At 42.5% G+C, this 20,366-nt stretch overlaps 1 protein-coding gene across 1 annotated transcript in view; it reads right to left on the bottom strand.

Moving 5' to 3' along the window:
* Positions 1–20,366, bottom strand: part of LOC308085845 (roundabout homolog 2) — a gene marked incomplete at its 5' end in the record, with an annotated part of 61,254 nt that overhangs the window by 27,462 nt on the left and 13,426 nt on the right. The window contains 7 exons of the mRNA XM_080429156.1: positions 998–1,203; positions 1,777–1,948; positions 3,867–3,991; positions 8,898–9,025; positions 12,668–12,806; positions 13,950–14,070; positions 14,283–14,440. Coding sequence (XP_080285282.1) covers positions 998–1,203; positions 1,777–1,948; positions 3,867–3,991; positions 8,898–9,025; positions 12,668–12,806; positions 13,950–14,070; positions 14,283–14,440 — 1,049 coding nt within the window. The remainder of the gene's footprint in view (positions 1–997; positions 1,204–1,776; positions 1,949–3,866; positions 3,992–8,897; positions 9,026–12,667; positions 12,807–13,949; positions 14,071–14,282; positions 14,441–20,366) is intronic.

The raw sequence follows: 20,366 nt of genomic DNA on the forward strand, positions 1-20,366 counted from the left end.
GGCCAGCGTGTGTGCAGGTGATGAGTCTTTCTTTTAGGTGACTCTACTGACTACTGAAATATTGATGACGGGAAGGGGCGTCGGCAGGGGAAATATTTTTAGTTACTCACTCGTTGTCTCTACCTCATATCTCTTTTTGTCATCGTCATGATGTCCAACTAATGTATCTCTTCTGTTCCATTGAGCACTGTGGTATGGTAGATTTCCCCTCCGCCTCAGCGGTGCATTGGACCAAACCTTAATGCTCCAAGTTCACTCTGCACTGCTGCAGTGCATTATGCAGTCAGAGGAAGGCATGAGAGCAGAAGTGAATGAGCATCGTCCGGGCAGGAGATGTAATTAAAATCTAGGAGATCATTAATCATCTACTGCTGGTCAATTAATGCAAACAATGTTGCTATGCTCTCCTCTCTGTGCACTCAATGACCTCCAGGTGGGGTTACAGCACAAAGGGCTCAGTGGCTGCTCTTTCATCAAAGAAAGAAAGTATTAGCATTTGCAAACAAGCTCCTTCACATTAACATTACAATTACACACTGCGTGGGCACATAATTGCACTGGAAATATGTCCTGCGAGACAGAGATTGGCTTTTGAAAACTTGTCTCACCTTAATCTTAAATAATGGATAATTGATTTAGAATGAAAAGGAAAATATGGTTTTGCCATCTGGGGCCTCTGGGCAGCAGAGAAATATCCGATGGGGAGAAACTCATTGAAGGTTGAAGATCAAATATGATTTATGTATATGTTAATGTGTACGTTCCTTCATTTTAGGAACAAAGACATTTCTATCTTTTCAGGTCTTTTTTGAAACGCTTTCCAATAAATCACATCACATATAATGCACAAAGCGCACAAGCGCACAAACACACACACACACACACACACACACACACACACACACACACACACACACACACACACACACACACACACACACACACACACACACACACACACACACACACACACACACACACACACACACACACTCACCTTTATGTTGGTGATCTTCAATCCACCATTCTCCATCAAGGTCATTCGAGGGTTATCTCCCTGAATACTCTCTCCATCCTTCTCCCACGACATCTTGATTGAGGGTCCACCAATCACATGACACAGAAGTTGTGCCACTGACCCCAAGGATGCAGTCTGATTGGCCGGGCCTTGGCGAATGATAGGTGGGAACTGGCCTGAAGGACCTACAAGTTAGATCAGGTGTGGACAACCTTTAGTATTAAAATATATTTTTTTTGCCCCAAAATAAATAAATAAAATCTGTCTGGAGTTGCAAAATCTATTGCATTTCTGCAAATGAAATGTGCTTTTCCTGCAAATGTCTTACAATATTATTTCTTATGTTTGCTAATTTCTCAATGCAGAGCCAGCAAACCAGTAAGCCAGCAGCAAAATAATCTGTCCACGCATTATTAAATTCTCTATTTTTATTTTTATTTGGTGTATAGGCGACACATTTTTTTTTACAATAGGAGAATGTAATAAGAACTTTATGCCTAGAAGAATAATAAATGATTATAAAAATAAATTAAAAAAAGAAAAGAAAAAACATTTATTCCTTTTCATAAGCCACAGGGAGCCAAAGGAGAGGGCGTAGAGCAGCAGGTTGCCTATGAATTAGATGATGGAGGAGCAGAATATTATGAAAGTTGATCCCGTGGCAGTGATACAAATCGTCTTTGCTAATGGTGGTTTTTCTCCCCATTAGCTGACAGCACCAGAATTATTAATGTCCCAGAGATTCTCATGAAACTCACCCCCCTCCACCTCCAGCAGGGCTTTGGTCAGCACACTTCCTGCTACACTGATGGCCTGACAGATGTAGAAACCAGAGTCCTCAGGGTGGATGTCAGCAATGGTCAACTCTCCACTCATGGACACAGAGTACCTTCCAGACTGTGAGGGTGGCTGTCCAGGAAATAATAAAATCTAGACACACACACACACACACACACACACACACACACACACACACACACACACACACACACACATACACCAAAGTACATGCAGCAACAAAAAAAATATCAATTGTTCATAAACCCTGTACACTGGAGTTTGTATAACACAAGCCATTCTCTAAATGCTTCGCTCAAGTAGAGGCTTGTGAGATTCAAACAGCCTTTATTGCTGAAACTGGGTGGAAAGTATTTGGGGGGAAAACTGCATTGCAGAGCCACTGCAAAGATGTTTGCGAAGGGCGGTCCTTCATAATGGGACGGTATCGGGATTGGTTTTCAAAGCAGTAAGCAAAGCGTAGGTTTACATTCTCATCAGAGGTTCTAGTGATTATTGTACATTGAATTTAGATATCATCAGACGTATCGGCAGGTGATGAAGGAGATCTTCAATCGTCTGGTAATTCAAGACTGAAGGACCCCATTACCTTTTAAACACTAAGAAGAAACCAGTGACACCGGTGAAAATGACATGCTTTTGTGTTTTGGGTTGATCCAGATTGGCAGACGATTTATGGCCATCTCAGTCTCAGTAAGTGATGAGGGAGGCGAGGCACATCAGTCCATTCAGCCATCCATTTCATTCCTCTAAGTCAAGAGGCTTAGACTGGATTGGAGGAGCCAAGGTTACAGATAATCCAAAAACATCCATCATAAACCTCTACAAACAGGGGGGGAGGGCAGCACCTCGATTGTCTAGCAGACTAAACCTTAACTTAAGCTTCCTGTTTCCTGTCTGACTTGTGGGCTAGCAAAGCTTCTAGCGTATCTTAAGTTTCTTCGCAGTGTGAGAGAACTCACATGTTTATTTGTATGCTTTTATCAACAGGATATTTATAGTTGGGTACAATGTTAGATGAAGGCATTTTGTGTTTGTGTCTTTGCCCTTAGGAAGCAGGCTCCACACCTGGTGTTCTTTCTTCAAGTCTCTGCCCCCCCCCCCTCTTCTTTCATGCCATCCTTCTCTTCCTTCTTTCTCTCCTCCTCTGTGTCTGCAGGCAAGTAAAAATTGCCAACGCTTTCTCACGAAACCCTTGAACACTTATTTGTATTTGTTTCTCAGAGCCAAATGCAAATATGCTGCCCTCCAACAGTATGTTCTCATATTGTGTCCTCAAGCTGTGGGCAATGAAGAATGTTGGAAAAGGTTGTATTAATTAAACCCTTACAAAAATGTGTTTTTAAAGCTGTGCTGTGTGTTTGCATAATTCCCCACAAAAGGTGAAAAGTGCGAAAAATGCTGCCAAAAAGAACATAAACAAGGTTGGAACATAAACTGAGAATAACAAAAACAAAACAGAAATTGTGACCTTGATGTTCAATGACATCATTCACATGATTAATTGATTTGTGGACAGGATTCTTTTTTCTTTCTATAATTCATGCTTTTCTAATAATTTATTAGTGCAGTGGTTATAGTCAGGGCTTAACCTAAATACCTCATTTCCAGTTAGCTGGCAAATGTTCTATTCTACCATGTATTTAATTGCCATTAATTTAATTCATCGGGTGTATCATGCCTAAATTAGACTGTGATCAGAAAACCAGAGCTTCAGAACTAGAGTTGGGAATCCCTGCTTTAGAATGTTTTTATTTTTCCCCCCCGCTGGGCACAAATGTTTTTTCAGCAACAGTCACACTTGTACAATTACACACATTTACCCCAGGGAGCTGCCCAGTACAGTACAACCACAGTCTTATTAACCACTGGAGCAGTTGGGGTCAAGTTCCTTGCTCAAGGGCACATCAAAGGTGGGCATTGAGGGAGTGTTGCTCATTCACTTCCCCATTACTCTTTTCATTTTTCCTGAACCGGCAGCCTTCTGGTCAAGAGCGCGCTCCTCTAATCTTTAGGTCACCACTGCACTAATGCATGCACTCCCTCTTACCTGGCTCCCCTCTTTCTGCCAAAAGATGGCTGGTGGTGGGTTTCCTTTGGTCCCACACTCGAAGGTGATGCTTCGCCCTTGGGTGGCAATCTGATCACGGGGCTTAATAGTAATCTGTGGTGGTACTAGAGACGAAAAAACAAAAAAACATCAGTAAGATGCTTTTACTTGCAGAAAGAATCAAACTGTGTACTATATACTACAATTACAGTACAACCTCTGTACATGTCTTTTAAAAGGAGCATTTTACATGACCTAGGTGCAACACAGAGGTTCTATTTGGATGTAATGTGCTGTGCTGGAAACAATGGGAATTTCCTCTTTGGGGATTAATTAAGTACATCGTCATCATCACCACCACCACCACCACCACCATCATCATCATCATCATCATCATCACCTTTGTTTGGAGCTGGCATAGGGTCCAGCATTTTAAATGCATAATCATTCCATTGCTTGATCAATAACCACTCAGTTACACCGTATCTTTATTGATGAAACACACTGCTAGCCTTCCTGAATGGCTGATCTATGACCATATAGTGTGATAAATCTGCCTGCTCATCGTCACGTTATTGAGTAGTGCAATGGTGCATCTCCTTTTCCCTGAGCCTGCACATCATCACACTTCAATGCAATGTCATTCTCATGACATTTACTTAGTTATTTTGAGTTATGGTCTGAGCAGAGCTGCTGACTGTCAGCTTGATATGAAGAGACATGTTCTTTTTGGGGGGATTTTTAAGCCTTTATTTGACAGTGATAGCAGAGAGAGACAGGAAATGTGGAGAGAGAAGGGGAATGACATGCCTCAAATGGTCCGTCCGTCCGGGAATCGAACCAGGGAGTCGCTGATCAGGGCATTTTGTTACTGTACATGGTATCCGCCCTGACCACTTGGCCATCCGGTCACCTTAGGAGACATCTGTTCTTTTTGGGCGGTGAAACCGCCCCTATAAGTGAGATTTGGAAAAATGTACATTTTCCTGCGCTGTGATCTGGGCCCAGGAAATTTGTACAATTATCCTGCGCTGTGATTGGCCAATCACAGTCTATTCAGGACTGTGATTGGCCAGTGTCACATGACACATGTGCATAGCCCTATATAAGAAACCATAACTTGAAAAAAAACAAAAAATGGTTTTTTTCAAGTTATGGTTTCGTCCATCATAAAGAGTGTTTCAATAAATGTATTTATCTTTTGTACATGATTGGTTGACTCCATTCAGTATTGTGATTAGCTAGCAAGACACCGCCCACTTCACACAGGGTGTGATTTTTTTTAAGTATACTGGATTTGTTTTTGTTTTGAACTCAGACCCTCACGGGTCCATTGTGCCACTCTAAGGGGCAAATTTGCAAAGAACGGCAGTCGCTGATAACACCTTGTCCTTGTGAATCACTTGCATCTATCTGCCCTATCTCAAGGTCCAGCAGCTGAGTGCAATTTGCAATGATATGATTGCAATTATCCATGAGGTAAGCAGAAATGCTGTTTTCTGGAGCTGGTTCCTGGTGTAACGTAGCCCTAGCAAAAGCCTGAAAATGGACAATGCCAGTGTAGTAATCAAAACTGTACACTTTATTAGTCAATAGAGTCATTGGCAATATTAGTCTAAAAACAATGTTTTACAAAGCCTAACCTGATACACGCTGGTTGAGAAGAGGGGCTATACTCTTACTGTATATATTTCTTTCAATTAGGGCACGGCTGTAGAAGCATCAACTTCCCGTTCACTTCCATTCTATGTGAGCAAGAAGGTGGAGCATCCGGTTGCAGCGTTTTGACGCAATGCTTTCAACACGTCTGAAGACATTGGCGAACTTTGACTGGGCGTCAGCAAATAGGAAAGAAGTGCCGTGGTTGACCCCACTTGGCAGGCATTTTGCTGGTAGTTTTTCTCAGTGAGGCAATCACTTCAACGTAAGTCAAACGAACTACACACACCACTACACACCACACATTGAAATGTTGTGCCTTTCAGTCTGTGCAGCACGCACACACAGACAAAGGAATCCTTTTCTGACTAATCCGGCCTGCAACCTAAAATGAGCTTGACACCCCTCTACTCAGCACGGCTGGCTTGACGATGCCATCACCTGCGGTTACAATCACTGCTGCCTTGATCACTGGAAAGTCTAGCCATGATAACCTTCAGTTCAGCTACCACCATCTCTCTGAAGATGCTAATACTTTTCACTCTCACTGCATGATTAGACTTTTCTTTTTGCGATGAGGCTCATTTGCATAGAGAGGGGCCGGTTTGGCACCAAATGTATGCATAATTGCATATTACCTCATTTAAATACATGCAAATGGCACTGTAGCGCCAAGACGTTATTTGCTTGGATGTGCAGTTACGGGAGCATTTCACCCTTTGCGGTTACTTTGTGCATCCACCCCCTCCCGCCCCCCCCCCCCCCACACACAGTTAAATGAACTGAACACAGGATTTTGCAGTGTAATCTCACAGCAAAATCTGTAATTATATATATATATATATATATATATATATATATAATGACATATATTTTATAAGTAAAATATACTGTAATGTAGTCAGACTTTTTATTTAATGTACAATTGTTAAATTGAAAAGGATTCACACATTTGAATGTAATTCTCCAGCCTACCAGCTGCATTTAACTGCTTACAAACTGGACAGGGATTTACAGGGTATCAAACTCTTCCTTTTAATACGAGTAAATACACCAGATGTGTTTGATACCCAAGCTTAATCTGGTGCACATTAAGTCTAAAGTGTCTGAAGCCTAGTGCCTTACTGCAACGATAGGCACGCTGTCAAGAACTCAATAACTGGTGGGAAATCCAACCTTGTGGTTGGTCTGATATTAGTTTGATATATTTAATTATTTATTTATTTAATAAATAATAATATAAAATAATATTTTAATTTTTATTATATATTTTCATGTTTGGTTTATTTTGTACTTCCACAATGAGAAACATTATGGTGAGGGATGAAAATGATGTGTAAAACACGCAACAACAAAGCTGGAACAGCTGGAACAGCGTGGAATGGAATTAAACACACAGAACAGCAAAGCACTTGTTAATGTACACGTACAGATTTAATTTACGCACTGATTTAAAAAAGAAAAGGGAAAAACTCTTCGGGAAAGCATCACATTATCAGAGTTTTGTGTGTCCCAATGAACCTGAGAGCTGTGTTGTCTGGAGCCCGGTACTCCTGGTGGAGCCTCCCATGGCCAGACTAAGAATGGATCAAAAATACTCCATAGACAACCAACAAAGGAGCAAGGCTACCCTGCCCGGAGGAAGCCCAGGGCCCTCATTTGATGCCAGAGCCAGAAGGAGCGTCCGCCAGAAAGCGTCTGGTGGCCGGGTCAGCCACGGAGCTCAGCCAGGCACAGCCCGAAAAAGCGAAGTGGACGTTTCTCCATCCTGTGGGTCCACCACCTATGGGAAGAACCGTTGGGGTCCGGTGCGCAGCCAGACAGGTGGCAGTGAAGGCGGGGGGGCCTCGACGGGCCAGACCTGGGTGGCAGAGGCTGGCCTTGGGGATGCGGAGCGTCACTTCTCTGGGGGTGAAGGAGTCTGATATTGTGTGGGAGGTGGAGCGCTACCAGCTAGATCTGGTGGGGCTTATCTTTATGCACAGCAGGGGCTCTGGAACCAAACTCCTGGAGGGGTTCGATCCTATTCTTATTAAACATGGTTAATGATCGGGACACTTGTAGGGGTGTGATTGGGAGGAACGACCGGTCTCCCCGATCTGAACCCGGGCCAGTGCTTTGCTATTTGCACTTCTGTGCTAGTCATGTACTATAACTAGAGCAGAGAGGGTTTATAGTTCTGTGAGCTGAGAAGGTTTTTTTCAAGGTCACAGGGCAGACCGAGGACCAGGTGGGGAGATTATATACCCATGCTGGCCTGGGAACGCCTCAGGATCCCCCAGGCCGAGCTGCCTGATGTGGCCAGAGAAAGGGAAGTCTGGGATTCGCTGCTGGAACTGCTGCCTCCGCGACCCGACAGCGGATGAGCGGAAGATGATGGATGGAAGATGGATGGAGTGATAAAAGCAATGGAGGATGAGGTCAACCCAGACCACTAGAGCAAAGGAAACAGACATACTGTAGAAACAGACTTGTGTGTGAGGAAGAGAGAGACAGACAGACAGACAGACAGACAGACAGACAGACAGACAGACAGACAGACAGACAGACAGACAGACAGACAGACAGACAGACAGACAGACAGACAGACAGACAGACAGACAGACAGACAGACAGACAGACAGACAGACAGACAGACAGAGAAAGCGACATTTCTTATTAATACTGTGACTGCTCTCTGGCAGTTTGTTAAAGCACACTATCTTCCAAACATCTGTCAGATAGAGTAATCCATACGGTTTAGCATTAAGCTCCTGGCGGAACCGCTGCCCAGAGAATCACACAATCAAACAAACACACACACACACACACACGCACGCACGCACGCACGCACGCACGCACGCACGCACGCACGCACGCACGCACGCACGCACGCACGCGCACGCACGCACGCACGCACGCACGCACGCACGCACGCACGCACGCACGCACGCACGCACGCACGCACGCACGCACGCACGCACACACACACACACACACACACACACACACACACACACACACACACACACACACAAACAAAGCCAGCCTTGACCAGGAGATCGGTAGAAGCATAGTAGTGTTTCAGTGTAATTTGGCATTGACTTATGCATGAACTTGCCTTCATCTAAACAAGGACATTTCTGCCTGTCTCAGGGTATTTGTGCCTGTGCTCGCTGCTGTACATGCGTTGCATTTCACATAAGGTTGGTTTATACTTTGGCGTACGACAGTGTCCCGCGCCGAAAATTGCCAATCTAGCCTACAGAATCCCCACGCTTTGTAATGGTGGCACATTGTGAGCTTGTAGATCTGCTCTTTTCTGCACAGGACAGTGTCTTAGGAGGACGGAGTATAAATTAGGCAATACAGTATGTATTATGTGCTTCTTACCATGGACCTGCAGCATGGCTGAAGCCTCGGTCTTGCCGACACTGTTTTCAGACGTGCACATGTACGTGCCCTCATCTTCCTGTCGTACTTTGAACAGGCGCAGGCTATTGTCATTCCGGATCTCAAATCTGGGAGGCAGAAAGTGATTGCCAAGAACAATCCAGTAAATTTACAAGAATTTGTGTTCAACGATGTCTTGAAAATTGCACGTTGACACGTTACATGTTAAAAAGATACGTGGTCTTGTTCTTTGTCGCCTGTATTGTGTTATAACACAGTCATCTCTCAAGACAGGTTTTCAATCTTTTTTTCCTTTTCTTTTACCAATGGGTTCCCAGATTGTGACACAATTGATGCTGATTTTGATATTCTGATGTTGGAATGTAAATAAAATAATTTCCAAATCTCAATACACTGTATGTACACAAAGCCAGAAGCTTATTCATTTCCATGTTTGTATGACTATTCATACAGTATGGCAATCTAGCACATTATATGGTCATATGGTCATATACTGTATGTCAAAATGAGAGAATTTCCGGGTTAAGTCTAACGATAAAAAGAAGAAATGTCATTACCACACGTGTAATAAAACAAACACAAAAGTGAGAGAAAGAAAATGTTTCGATATATTATACCATCATCAGTTCTAGTGACAAGCTGCACACCCTCAATTATATGAATTTATCGACTTCATCATTAGGCAATTAACCAATAGTCTACAGGGGTTTGACCCAGATAACATAGATACATATATAGACAAATAAATAACAAAATACATACAGAGTGCCCTCTTACTAGCCTGGTAAACCCTCCCTCCGGAAATCTCATTTCTATTTGATTCCTGGAGTGAGTCTGGCATGAACCGCCTCTCTGCAATATTGGCTGTGTATGCCAAACGGCCACGCCTATCAGCGTCGTCGCTCATTGTTCTGTGATTGACAGCTTACGTTGGCCAATCAGGTGGCGAGTTCGAGTGAGCCCAAAACACGAACGGCAGCCATCTTTTTCTTGTGCGCTATTTTCTCCGCAATTTTTTTACTTCAAAAAGCTCTCTAACTTCTATTTTGAGGCACGGAATTTACTTATAAGATATCGTTTGGATAGAATTTAGTTGTTTAACTTCATATATGTGGTCAATTAATCATGACAAAGCCTATTTAAAAATAAAAATGTAGAGAACCGGTAGGGGCGGGCAGTGACACCCATGTAACCGAATAAGGCAACCCATTTTGGGCATGGATCGTCTCAAAAGTCCCCTTGCGTCACATTAGACTGGTTAACTGCTGATTGGCTGAAGGGGAAAAATTATCATTGGCTGAAGGGGTTGTCAGTCAACGGTATTACTCCCGCCCAACTCCAGCACAGCCAATATTGCAGAAAGGCGGATCAGGCCAGACTCACTCCTGAAATCAAATGGAAATGAGATTTCCGGAGGGAGGGTTTACCAGGCTACCCTCTTACTGAGTATACATCAAGATCAGAACCATAGCAAGCAATTCCTCTTTAGCGTGTAATGTTTTACAGTACATGTACTGTACGTATCCAAATCTTTTTTTTTTTTTGCATCGGTAGACATCTTTGGAAATGCTCCTTTTCTCTGAGTGTGCAGGTTTCTCTAATTTTGACATCCTTGCACCAACACACACCTAGATTAAGGCTTCTCAGGGATCACCAAATAGCTCAAACTAACTTTAAGAACTTAGCCTACATTAAAATGTTATGTTCACATTTAAACACTGACCACAAAGTTGCTTAGTCTCAGGAGGGTCCTGCTAACTAATGAATCCTCTCTAGTCTTTCATTAGTGAATCTGCATCGCCTAACTGGTAGACAGACATGAATTATTAGGTAATTACTCTACGCTTTCTAGGCCACATCCTTTACTCTGACACGGAATTCATCTCTGGTGAATACTATATGCAGAAAAGTCCTCAGTGATGATCAGTGGTGGAAAGTAACTAAGTACATTTACTTAAGTACTGTACTTAAGTACAATTTTGAGGTATTTGTACTTTACTGGAGTATTTCCAATTTCCAACACTTTTACTTCTACTCCACTACATTTCAGAGGTAAATATTGTACTTTTACTCCACTACAATTATTTGAACACTTTAGTTACTTTGTAGATTGTGATTATATCACAAAACACACATTAACCACTTCAGCCCTATATACATTTCAGCCATTTGTAAATAGCCGATCTACAAGTTCACAATGCGTCGCGATGCGACGCATTGTGATCTTGTAGATCTGCTATTTTCAAAAGATTTTTATACATTTAGAAAACTTGAAATGGGACATTCTGCGTAATGAGTACTTCTACTTTCGGTAATTGTCTCCGCCAGGCCGAAAGGCATGGCGAGAGAGTATGTTTTGCCCCCTGTCCGTCCGTCCGTCCGTCCGTGTGTCCGTCCGTGTGTCCGTCCGTCCGTGTGTCCGTCATTCTGTCTGTGGACAGCTAATCTCCGGCACCGTTGGCTTGCTCGCAGCGAAACTGTGCACACACACTTACTGGATGCCACAGCAGAACCTCTGCCCCAAATTTTTCACATGGGCCTTTTATAGCGCCACCAGGAGGCCGATTTGTGCAAAACATATTTTTTGACAGTACTCCTACAGATTTTGTCCAAACAAAACGGGTCTTTCAGATTTTTCATATTCTATCCTGATTGGCTAAAAATGTCTTCCAAAGTTTGCAGGAGTGCTCCGTTTTGAACAAAATGCCTCAAATCATGAACACAGCATGCAATTTCCTTGAAATTTTGCATGCATATTCCCACTATGCAGAGGAAGAAATGCCACTTGAAAATGTTCAAATCAGCCTCATGGTGGCGCTATAACAGGCCCATTCGTGTTTTTACCTATAACTGTGCCGATCTGTGTAAAACTTTGTAAGCGCACTCCCGAGAGGTCAAGGAAAAACCCTTGCCCTGCATTTTTCACATCTGCCTTTTAGAGCGCCACCAGGAGGCCGACTTATGTAAAACACATTTTTGTATATTACTCCTTCCGATTTGATCCAAATTTCAAATCGGTACACATGATCTCTATAGTCATGTGATCAAGACGGATGTGTTTGATTTTTCACATTCCATCCTGATTGGCTAAGATTGACATCTAAAGTTTGCAGTAGTGGCTTGTTTTGAACAAAATGCCGCAAATCATGAATGCAGCATCCGATTGCGGTCAAACTTTGCACGCACATTCACACTATGTTGAGGAGCAAATGCCACCCTTTTGACATTGGCCTGTTATAGCGCCACCAGCAGGTCTAATTTAGCAAAACACATTTTTTGAACAAAATGCCTCAAATCATGAATGCAGTGTCCGATTGCCGTGCAAGGCCTAAGAAGAAATGGCACCCTTTTCACATTGGCCTATAATAGCGCCACCAGGAGGCCACAATAACCTACCTGACCTGGCGGAGACCTGTGCTCCGAGGAGCACTTTTTCTAGTTTAAGTATATTTTGATCCCAATACTTTCGTACTTTCACTCAAGTACATTTTTAATTCCGGATTTTAACTTGTAATGGAGTATTTCTACATTGCAGATACTTTTACTTAAGCACAGCATTTGATTACTTTTTCCTCCACTGGTGATGATTAAACTCTGGGAGTGTACAAATGTAACCAAATGGACCCCAGAGTTAAATGAACATTCATGATTTTTACATTAGTATACAGTATATATCCCTACTTCCGTCAGTTTGTTGACACATCAGACACCACAGATACATACTGTATGGTACGTGTGCCAATGTTTACCTCGCCCGGGGTAGCTCTCCTTCCTCTCTGCGCCACCGCACTGTGGGGGCGGGATCTCCATGGACGTCACACACAAAGTCAACGGTGTCTTCCTCCATTACCACTTGGTTCACTGGTCTCCGTAGCAACACGGGACGCTCTGCGGTAATGGAAACATGATTCACCAGATGCACAAATAGATGTGCATACTGTATGTGCACATGCATGCATACATTTGGAGATAAGTACTATACGCACGCACACACGCACGCACGCACGCACACCACACACACACACACACACACACACACACAATCACACTGAAAAACTACAGTTGTACACGATAAGAAACAAACAATAATGTAATGCACAATACATTGCATCGATTTAAAGGTAGGGTAAGTGATATTTTTGGGTTAAAACAAAATGTATTTTTTTCTAAAGGTTAAAGCACTATATTCTGATAGTAATCATTGCTATAGAGTGTTTGTTCAGTAACAGGAGTCTCCCCGTCTCTCCAGCTCTTTAATAAACAGAAAATACATTTTCTGGTAGGTGTCAAAATCTCAGCCAATCAGGAGAAAGTACCCATTTTTAAGCTTCATTTTTATAGTGTTCCAGTTCTAATTGTGCCTGCTCATTTCTTAGTGTCATCACTTCCAATTTCACTTGTTTAATCTATATCCTGATTGAGTTCTCTATCCTGATTGGATAAAATTGGAAATGAAACTGAAACTGAAACGAAAATGCATTTTCTGTTTTATAAAGAGCTGGAGAGACATGGAGACTCCTTATATGGACAGGACACTCTATAGTAACGAGCACTATCAGAAAATAGACCCATTTTGCAATTATTTGAATACTTGCAAATCACTTACCCTACCTTTAACATATCTACTTGCAAAAGTGCAAGGTCAGAGTAAGCATGAACCTCAGTCAACCAACAAGGTAAGGCGTGAAGGACGATTTACAATGAGGTATTTAGCAGAATAACATCTAAACAATCTAAACAACATTCTTGTGGTCAAGCTAAATCTAATCTAAATAACAGAACGTATCTCTGCTGTCGGGCAGAAACCAACCAACTCCAAAATGTTCATTCTTCAGGGGGGAAAAAAGTGGAGTTAGGAGGTTTTGTTCATCATTGATAAGAACAGCTGAATGAGGTTGGAGATCAAAAGGGGGTGGAGCCTGGAGTCAGCAAAACCAGCTAACTCCACCCCCCTTTGGTGGAGTCTCTGGTTTGTGTTCAATAGCACTGATTTATGTATAGTAAGGTCAAGGTATTGAAGATATGACTCACCATACACCACCAGCTCTGCAGGATCACTGTCTCTTTCTCCCACCATATTAGTGCCCACACAAACATACATGCCAGCATCACTTTTCCTGGTGTGAGAGATCATCAGTTTGCCCCCACGCATCTGAAAAGCAGCAGTGAGTGAGTGAATTAAGCCCATCAGCCTCTAGGCTATCCTACGGTAACCGTCAGATACATTTATATTTGTAGAGGTTTTCAAAACACATTTGGCTTGACTTTTTCTGGGTGTCAGCTTGTGTAGCTTTTCTCTAATCACAATGGCATGTATTCAAAATGCGGAACTTTATCTTCAGGCCATGTCCGACGTGAACTCACAGAGATCCGTTCATCCTTGGCGCTGACACGAGCATTGTTCCTCTTCCAGGAGACGGTGGGCTCGGGATGACCACGTGGGGGGACGCACTCCAGCACAGCAGGCTCACCCGCTGCCACCACCACATCAACTGGAGCCTGTCGGAAGTCGTCTCTCAGGACTGGCGATAAAACAAATGGTAAGAAACAGAGACAAATGTAACACGTTGTCCAACAGTGCTTTTACACCAACACAGTCAGTGTTAAAGGGATATTTCACTTTTATGTTTGGGGTCATTTTAATGTTAGACTTAAATGAGTCTAACATGGTTATAAAATGGAGTTTGAAGTTACAGTGGGTTTACATGTTTGGGGTGAGATATGCCTTTAATTTAACTCCGAAGAGTGTATAAATGGAACCAAATGGACTCATAAGGGAAGGATTGGTTTCTGAGCCTTTTCTTTTCTTGAGTTAGATGACTCATTCATGACTGAGTGTCAATTATTATTTGCATGTACAGTTCTCATATCCATGGTGATGTTGCACTGCGCTGTTTTAATGTTTCCTACAGTATGCCTGTGTCCTACCCTGCTGTCGCTTCTGTCAAATGAATAATTCACACCTCTCAGTCCGACAGAATAAACAAATAACGCAGCATTCATAATTCAACCTGTGAGAGAGAGAGAGAAAAGGCTTCCCAGTGCTTAAATGAAAGGTTTTACATCTAAAAAAAACATTTCAAACAACACAACCTCACACAGCTGCAAAATACAGATGCAGCAGTCGGCAGGTAGGCAGAAATGCTATGTGCTCTGTATTCTTATGTCGTCCCTGAACGTTTCTCTCTCTGTAAATGAAGACAGAATGAGATGCTTTGCTCGATGACCTTTGAAATGTTTTCATCTGCTGTGCTGACTGACAGTGAGCCAAAGTGCAGATGAAAGCCAAACTATGAACTCGAAAACTCTAGCAGACTGAGTGGAACTCGACAAAAATGTTGCTCGTTCATTCAAACTCTCTCTCTCTCTCGCACGTACAGTACACACACACACACGCGCGTGTGTGTGTGTGTGTGTGTGTGTGTGTGTGTGTGTGTGTGTGTGTGTGTGTGTGTGTGTGTGTGTGTGTGTGTGTGTGTGTGTGTGTGTGTGTGTGCGTGCGTGCGTCACAAAATTTGATTTTTGCTTTGGCAGAATGCAGTATTCCAGGATAACAGATCAATGCACAGTAAATTCCCCTTTACACCTTCATGAATATTTCAGTGACAAGCTACTTTGCAACGTACATGTTAGAGCAACTTAAGTGCTTGCCTGTCAATCAACACACCTGGACTCAGTATTTTTTGTATATTTGTCACTCAATGTCTGCTGTACATTAGTGCTATGTCAATCATCATCATGGTTAGCCCATGCTAAGTTCTTTGTAGCCTTTTATGTGTCATCTATCTCAAAAATTGTACTATATCTATCCACTCAATTATCCACAGCTTAACACAGCACCCATATTCACACTCAGGTTTAATTTAGACTTTGTCACAAGACCTTTTCCAAAAGCCTCACCTGATAAAAATGGTATACTTCAATTGTAAATATTTCAATTAAGGCGAGCGACATGGTTGTAACACGGCATGAATTAGCCTCCACAAGGACTGAGTTCATCATATTGTCTAGCAAATGAAAACGATGTTCCTGCCTTGTTTGAGGGCTGTCATTTAGTAGAGTCACCTTATCTCGGGTAAACACACATGAATATTTCAAATAGCTTTCACTCAGCCCAGGAGGACTGAGGTGATCATCCGCCAGTCTGTCTGTTCTTCCTCCTCCTTCCCCTTCAGCTTGCCCCTCCGATATGAGCCAACATGTTCCAAACATACATTTTCAAAAAACACCCAAAACAGCAGATTTACTAGCTTACAACGCATCACATTGTGACACGTTGTGAGTTTGTAGATCAGCTATCTTTGTTATTTGAAGTACAACAAAGTATAGGACTTTAGTGGCTCAATTGGTCAGCCATACTGACATTTGTATTGTGTAATATCTACTTGAGCCTACAAGCCTATGAAGTCTAGGGGTCCAACCTATTCATAGTATATTCAGGAAATTGTTACCACTTGCGCATACACCCACTTCTTAGAGACCTGAAGCCGATTCTACATGTCTCCTAAATCCCAACATTATTCTGAAAAACGTATGTTTCTATATCAGTGGTGTTCAATCTTTTTCATGTCAAGGACCCCCAAAATGATATGTATTTGGCCGCGGACCCCCATCAACATATTTTGTTCCAAGGACCCCCCCAGAAGCAACGATTTGAGTTTAAAATGTTCGCTTTAAAAATCTATATATTCAAAGATTTGCACACATTTTCACGATTTTTCTAAAATAGCAGATCTACAAGCTCGTAGCGCGGCACTCGGTGCCACGCTATGAGCTTGTATATCTGCTATTTTTGAATAGCCCAAAGTGTAAAAGAATGCTTTTTAGCTCAAATCTAAAAATGACACAGTTCCAGGTCTTAATGGGTTAAAACAACATAAATATTTCAATTACTTTCAATATGTCCACATATGGAAATAGGGGGATGAGGTAGGATTTAGTAGTCCCTGGGGTAGAGAGGTTTTGTTTTGGGAAAAGGCTCACAGCACAGGCAGTTACTACCCTGGACATCTGTCCATCTATCTAACGCAGTGGTTCTCAACTTGAGAGGGTTCCAGGTGGTCCCCGGCTAAATGATGGAGAGTTGGTAACCAAATTAAACCTTACGGGTCCATTTGGTTTCATTTTACGCTCTCAAGAGTTAAAGTATTACTGCATTACTTAATTAAAGAATTGTTATTTTGATCAACGTTGACCTATATGGTACCAATATCAATACAGCATGGAATTGTGGACAAAATCGTATCCAACGCTAAAAAATATTCTAAGTCTTGGATCTGAGAGTCTCATCAAACGGTGGTCTGTGGCTCAAATGCCGAATAAATAATGGACCTTGATATGAAAAGGGTTGAAAACCACTGGTCTAAAGGGTATAACAGCACCCCTCAACCGACCACCACGCCCCGTCTCAATCACCCTCAAACATCACAACAAAAGGACATCAGGCAATAAAAGGGGAAAGGTGCACAGATTCCAGAGTGTCCGAACTCTGAAGCTTAATTTATCATGTACTGCACCACCTTGTGTATTGCTGAAAATAATTGTTGCAATGCGTTACAGTATGTAGTTAGCTTTAAAATCAGTTATTGCCGGCAAGCGACACCATTATACAATGGAGTATAAATGATGCTTGAGAGTGAATTACGGGTACATTTTTACACTCTCAGAGTCAGGGGACGGGACAGTCCTCCCTTAAGTCTCGCCGAACACCCTGACCCTGTCCACTTGGCTGCTCATGTCAAATGCTTCCCAGAGCTAGAGAGGAGCTAATTGAAAGAGCTGCATTATTTTTAGACCTCTGTCTGCGAGGCCTGGTGAGATGAGCGCAAAAATACCTTTATTTCTTACTCATCGTGACTGGAGTGAAGTTATGGGCACAGTCTAATCCCTGAACCTGCCATCAACATTATAAGAACCAGGGATACAAATTTTACACACACACACACACACACACACACACACACACACACACACACACACACACACACACACACACACACACACACACACACACACACACACACACACACACACACACACACACACACACACACACGCCTTTAATGCTGAATTCCAAAGTCCCAGTCTCCCAGGGCAGGGAGTCTTGCAGAAAGTGGGACATTTGAGGGTTGAAACACGTGACACAGAGCAGAGTTATGGCTCAGATCACACTATCCCAAACACTGCGCAATACCAGCAGCAAAACTCTTTTGAAGCAGTGTGACTCGCTGTGATGTAAATGTGACGCACTCCGGCCCACTCCCTCAAAGCTTGCCATACTAAACAAAGTTATAGTCAGGTGGTGTTGTGACACAAATATTCCACCACAATTGTAGAGTGACCAGATGTCCCGGGATTGTCCTGGATTGTCCTGATTTCAAACTGGGTGTCCCGAGTTCCGACAAATATCTCTATAACATTCACAACCAAATAGTCCTGGTTTTCCCCGCAGTTAATAACAACAATTGTTTTGAGTGTTTATAGATGTTTATCATGTTCTGTTTTGTTGAAAGATGCAGTCACTAGGTGTGCTAAGGGCTAAAATAATTGTCCCCCATCCTGATGAAAACACTAGGTGAAAATAAAAATACAATAAAAACTAACCTCGGAGCACAGGTCTCCGCCAGGTCTGGTAGGTTATTATGGCCTCCTGGTGGCGCTATAATAAGGCAATGTGAAAAGGGTGCCATTTCTTCTTAGGCCTTGCAGGCAATCGGACACTGCATTCATGATTTGAGGCATTTTGTTAAAAAAAAATGTTTTGCTAAATTAGACCTGCTGGTGGCGCTATAACAGACACATGTTAAAAGGATAGCATTTGTTCCTCAACATAGTGTTCATGATTTTCAGCATTTTGTTAAAAACGGGCCACTCCTGCAAACTTTAGATGTGAATCTTAGCCAATCGGGATGGAATATAAAAAATTATCTTGATCACAAGAAGATCATGTGTACCGATTTGCTCTATAAAGGGCAGATGTGAAAAATGCAGGGCAATGGTTTTTCCTTGACCTCTAGGGAGTGCGCATAAAAAGTTTTACACAGATTGGTGCAGTTATAGGTAAAAACACGAATCGGGCTGTTATAGCGCCACCATGAGGCTGATTAGAAAAATCTCAAGTGGCATTTCTTCCTTGGCATAGTGGGAATGTGCATGCAAAGGCATTTTGTTCAAAACGGAGCAGTCCTGCAAACTTTGGAAGCCATTTTTAGCCAATCAGGATGGAATATGAAAAATCTGAAAGACCTGTTTCGTTTAATGACTATAGAGATACTGTGTACCAATTTGCGTGATGTTTGGACAAAATCTGTAGGAATACTGTGAAAAAATTGTTTTGCAAAAAGCGGCCTCCTGGTGTCGCTATAACAGGGCCATGTGCAAAAATTGGGCCAGAGGTTCTGAATTGGCATCCAGGGAGTGTGTGTGCACAGTTTCGCTGCGATCAAGCCAAAGGTGTGGGAGATTAGCTGTACACAGACGACGGACGGACGGACGGACGGACGGACGGACGGACGGACGGACGGACGGACGGACGGACGGACGGACGGACGGACGGACGGACAGGGGGTAAAACATACTCTCTCGCCATGCCTTTCGGCCTGGCGGAGACAACAATGTAAAAAAAAATGTAAAAAATTGCTAAAATAGATCATGTACAAGTTCACAACTTGTACATGATAAAAATATGGTCACCCTATCTATACTAATGTTACTAATGTTGTCAGAAATACAGAGATACTGTACAGTAGACTCTAAGAGTGGCTATCTCTAACAGCCACTTCTCAGACATACAGTAAGGGGACAGTAAGCAAAGCGTGTTTTCGGCGAGGGAGTAGCCTCAAAACTGGTGAGAAATCATCTCAGTCACACCATGTGTTTTCCCTCCTACTTTGTAACCATAGACATAATCAATATACGTAGACACTGCATTGGCCGCTGGATCCTACATCAACGTTGTTGCCATATTGGTCCTGGCAACTTGCCATAACTCCTGCAAGAAAGATGCCTGTGTCGTGTCGTGTGCAGTTTGGGTCTATTTATTACTATTACTGTTACTATTTATGTAAGATCAAGTATTTTGGTATGAAAAACCATGCTTTTAAAGTAGCCAAGTATCCTGTATCATCATCAGCTCCGCATTCCTGCCAAAATGGCCACAGTTAAACCATAATGCAGGGCTGAGGTCTGATGAGCGCTCTATGGAGACAAGGACTAATATTCATATTTCCATAACCTCCCCTCCTGTGAGTTTTAATAATGGCGAGGCGAATCTAAATTAATCCCACAGATGGTGTCATCATTACAATTGTAATGGTTCTGTCTGTTGTACAGCAGCACTATTCTGAGCACAGCCATTAATTTCCATCATTTTAAATATTACAGGGATATACAGATTAAAAGATTTAATCTCACTCAGAATATTCGTCGCACCATTTTCAAGTTGACATT

Source organism: Gymnoscopelus braueri (genome assembly GCF_963280865.1).
Source record: "Gymnoscopelus braueri genome assembly, chromosome: 5".
Taxonomy (NCBI): domain Eukaryota; kingdom Metazoa; phylum Chordata; class Actinopteri; order Myctophiformes; family Myctophidae; genus Gymnoscopelus; species Gymnoscopelus braueri.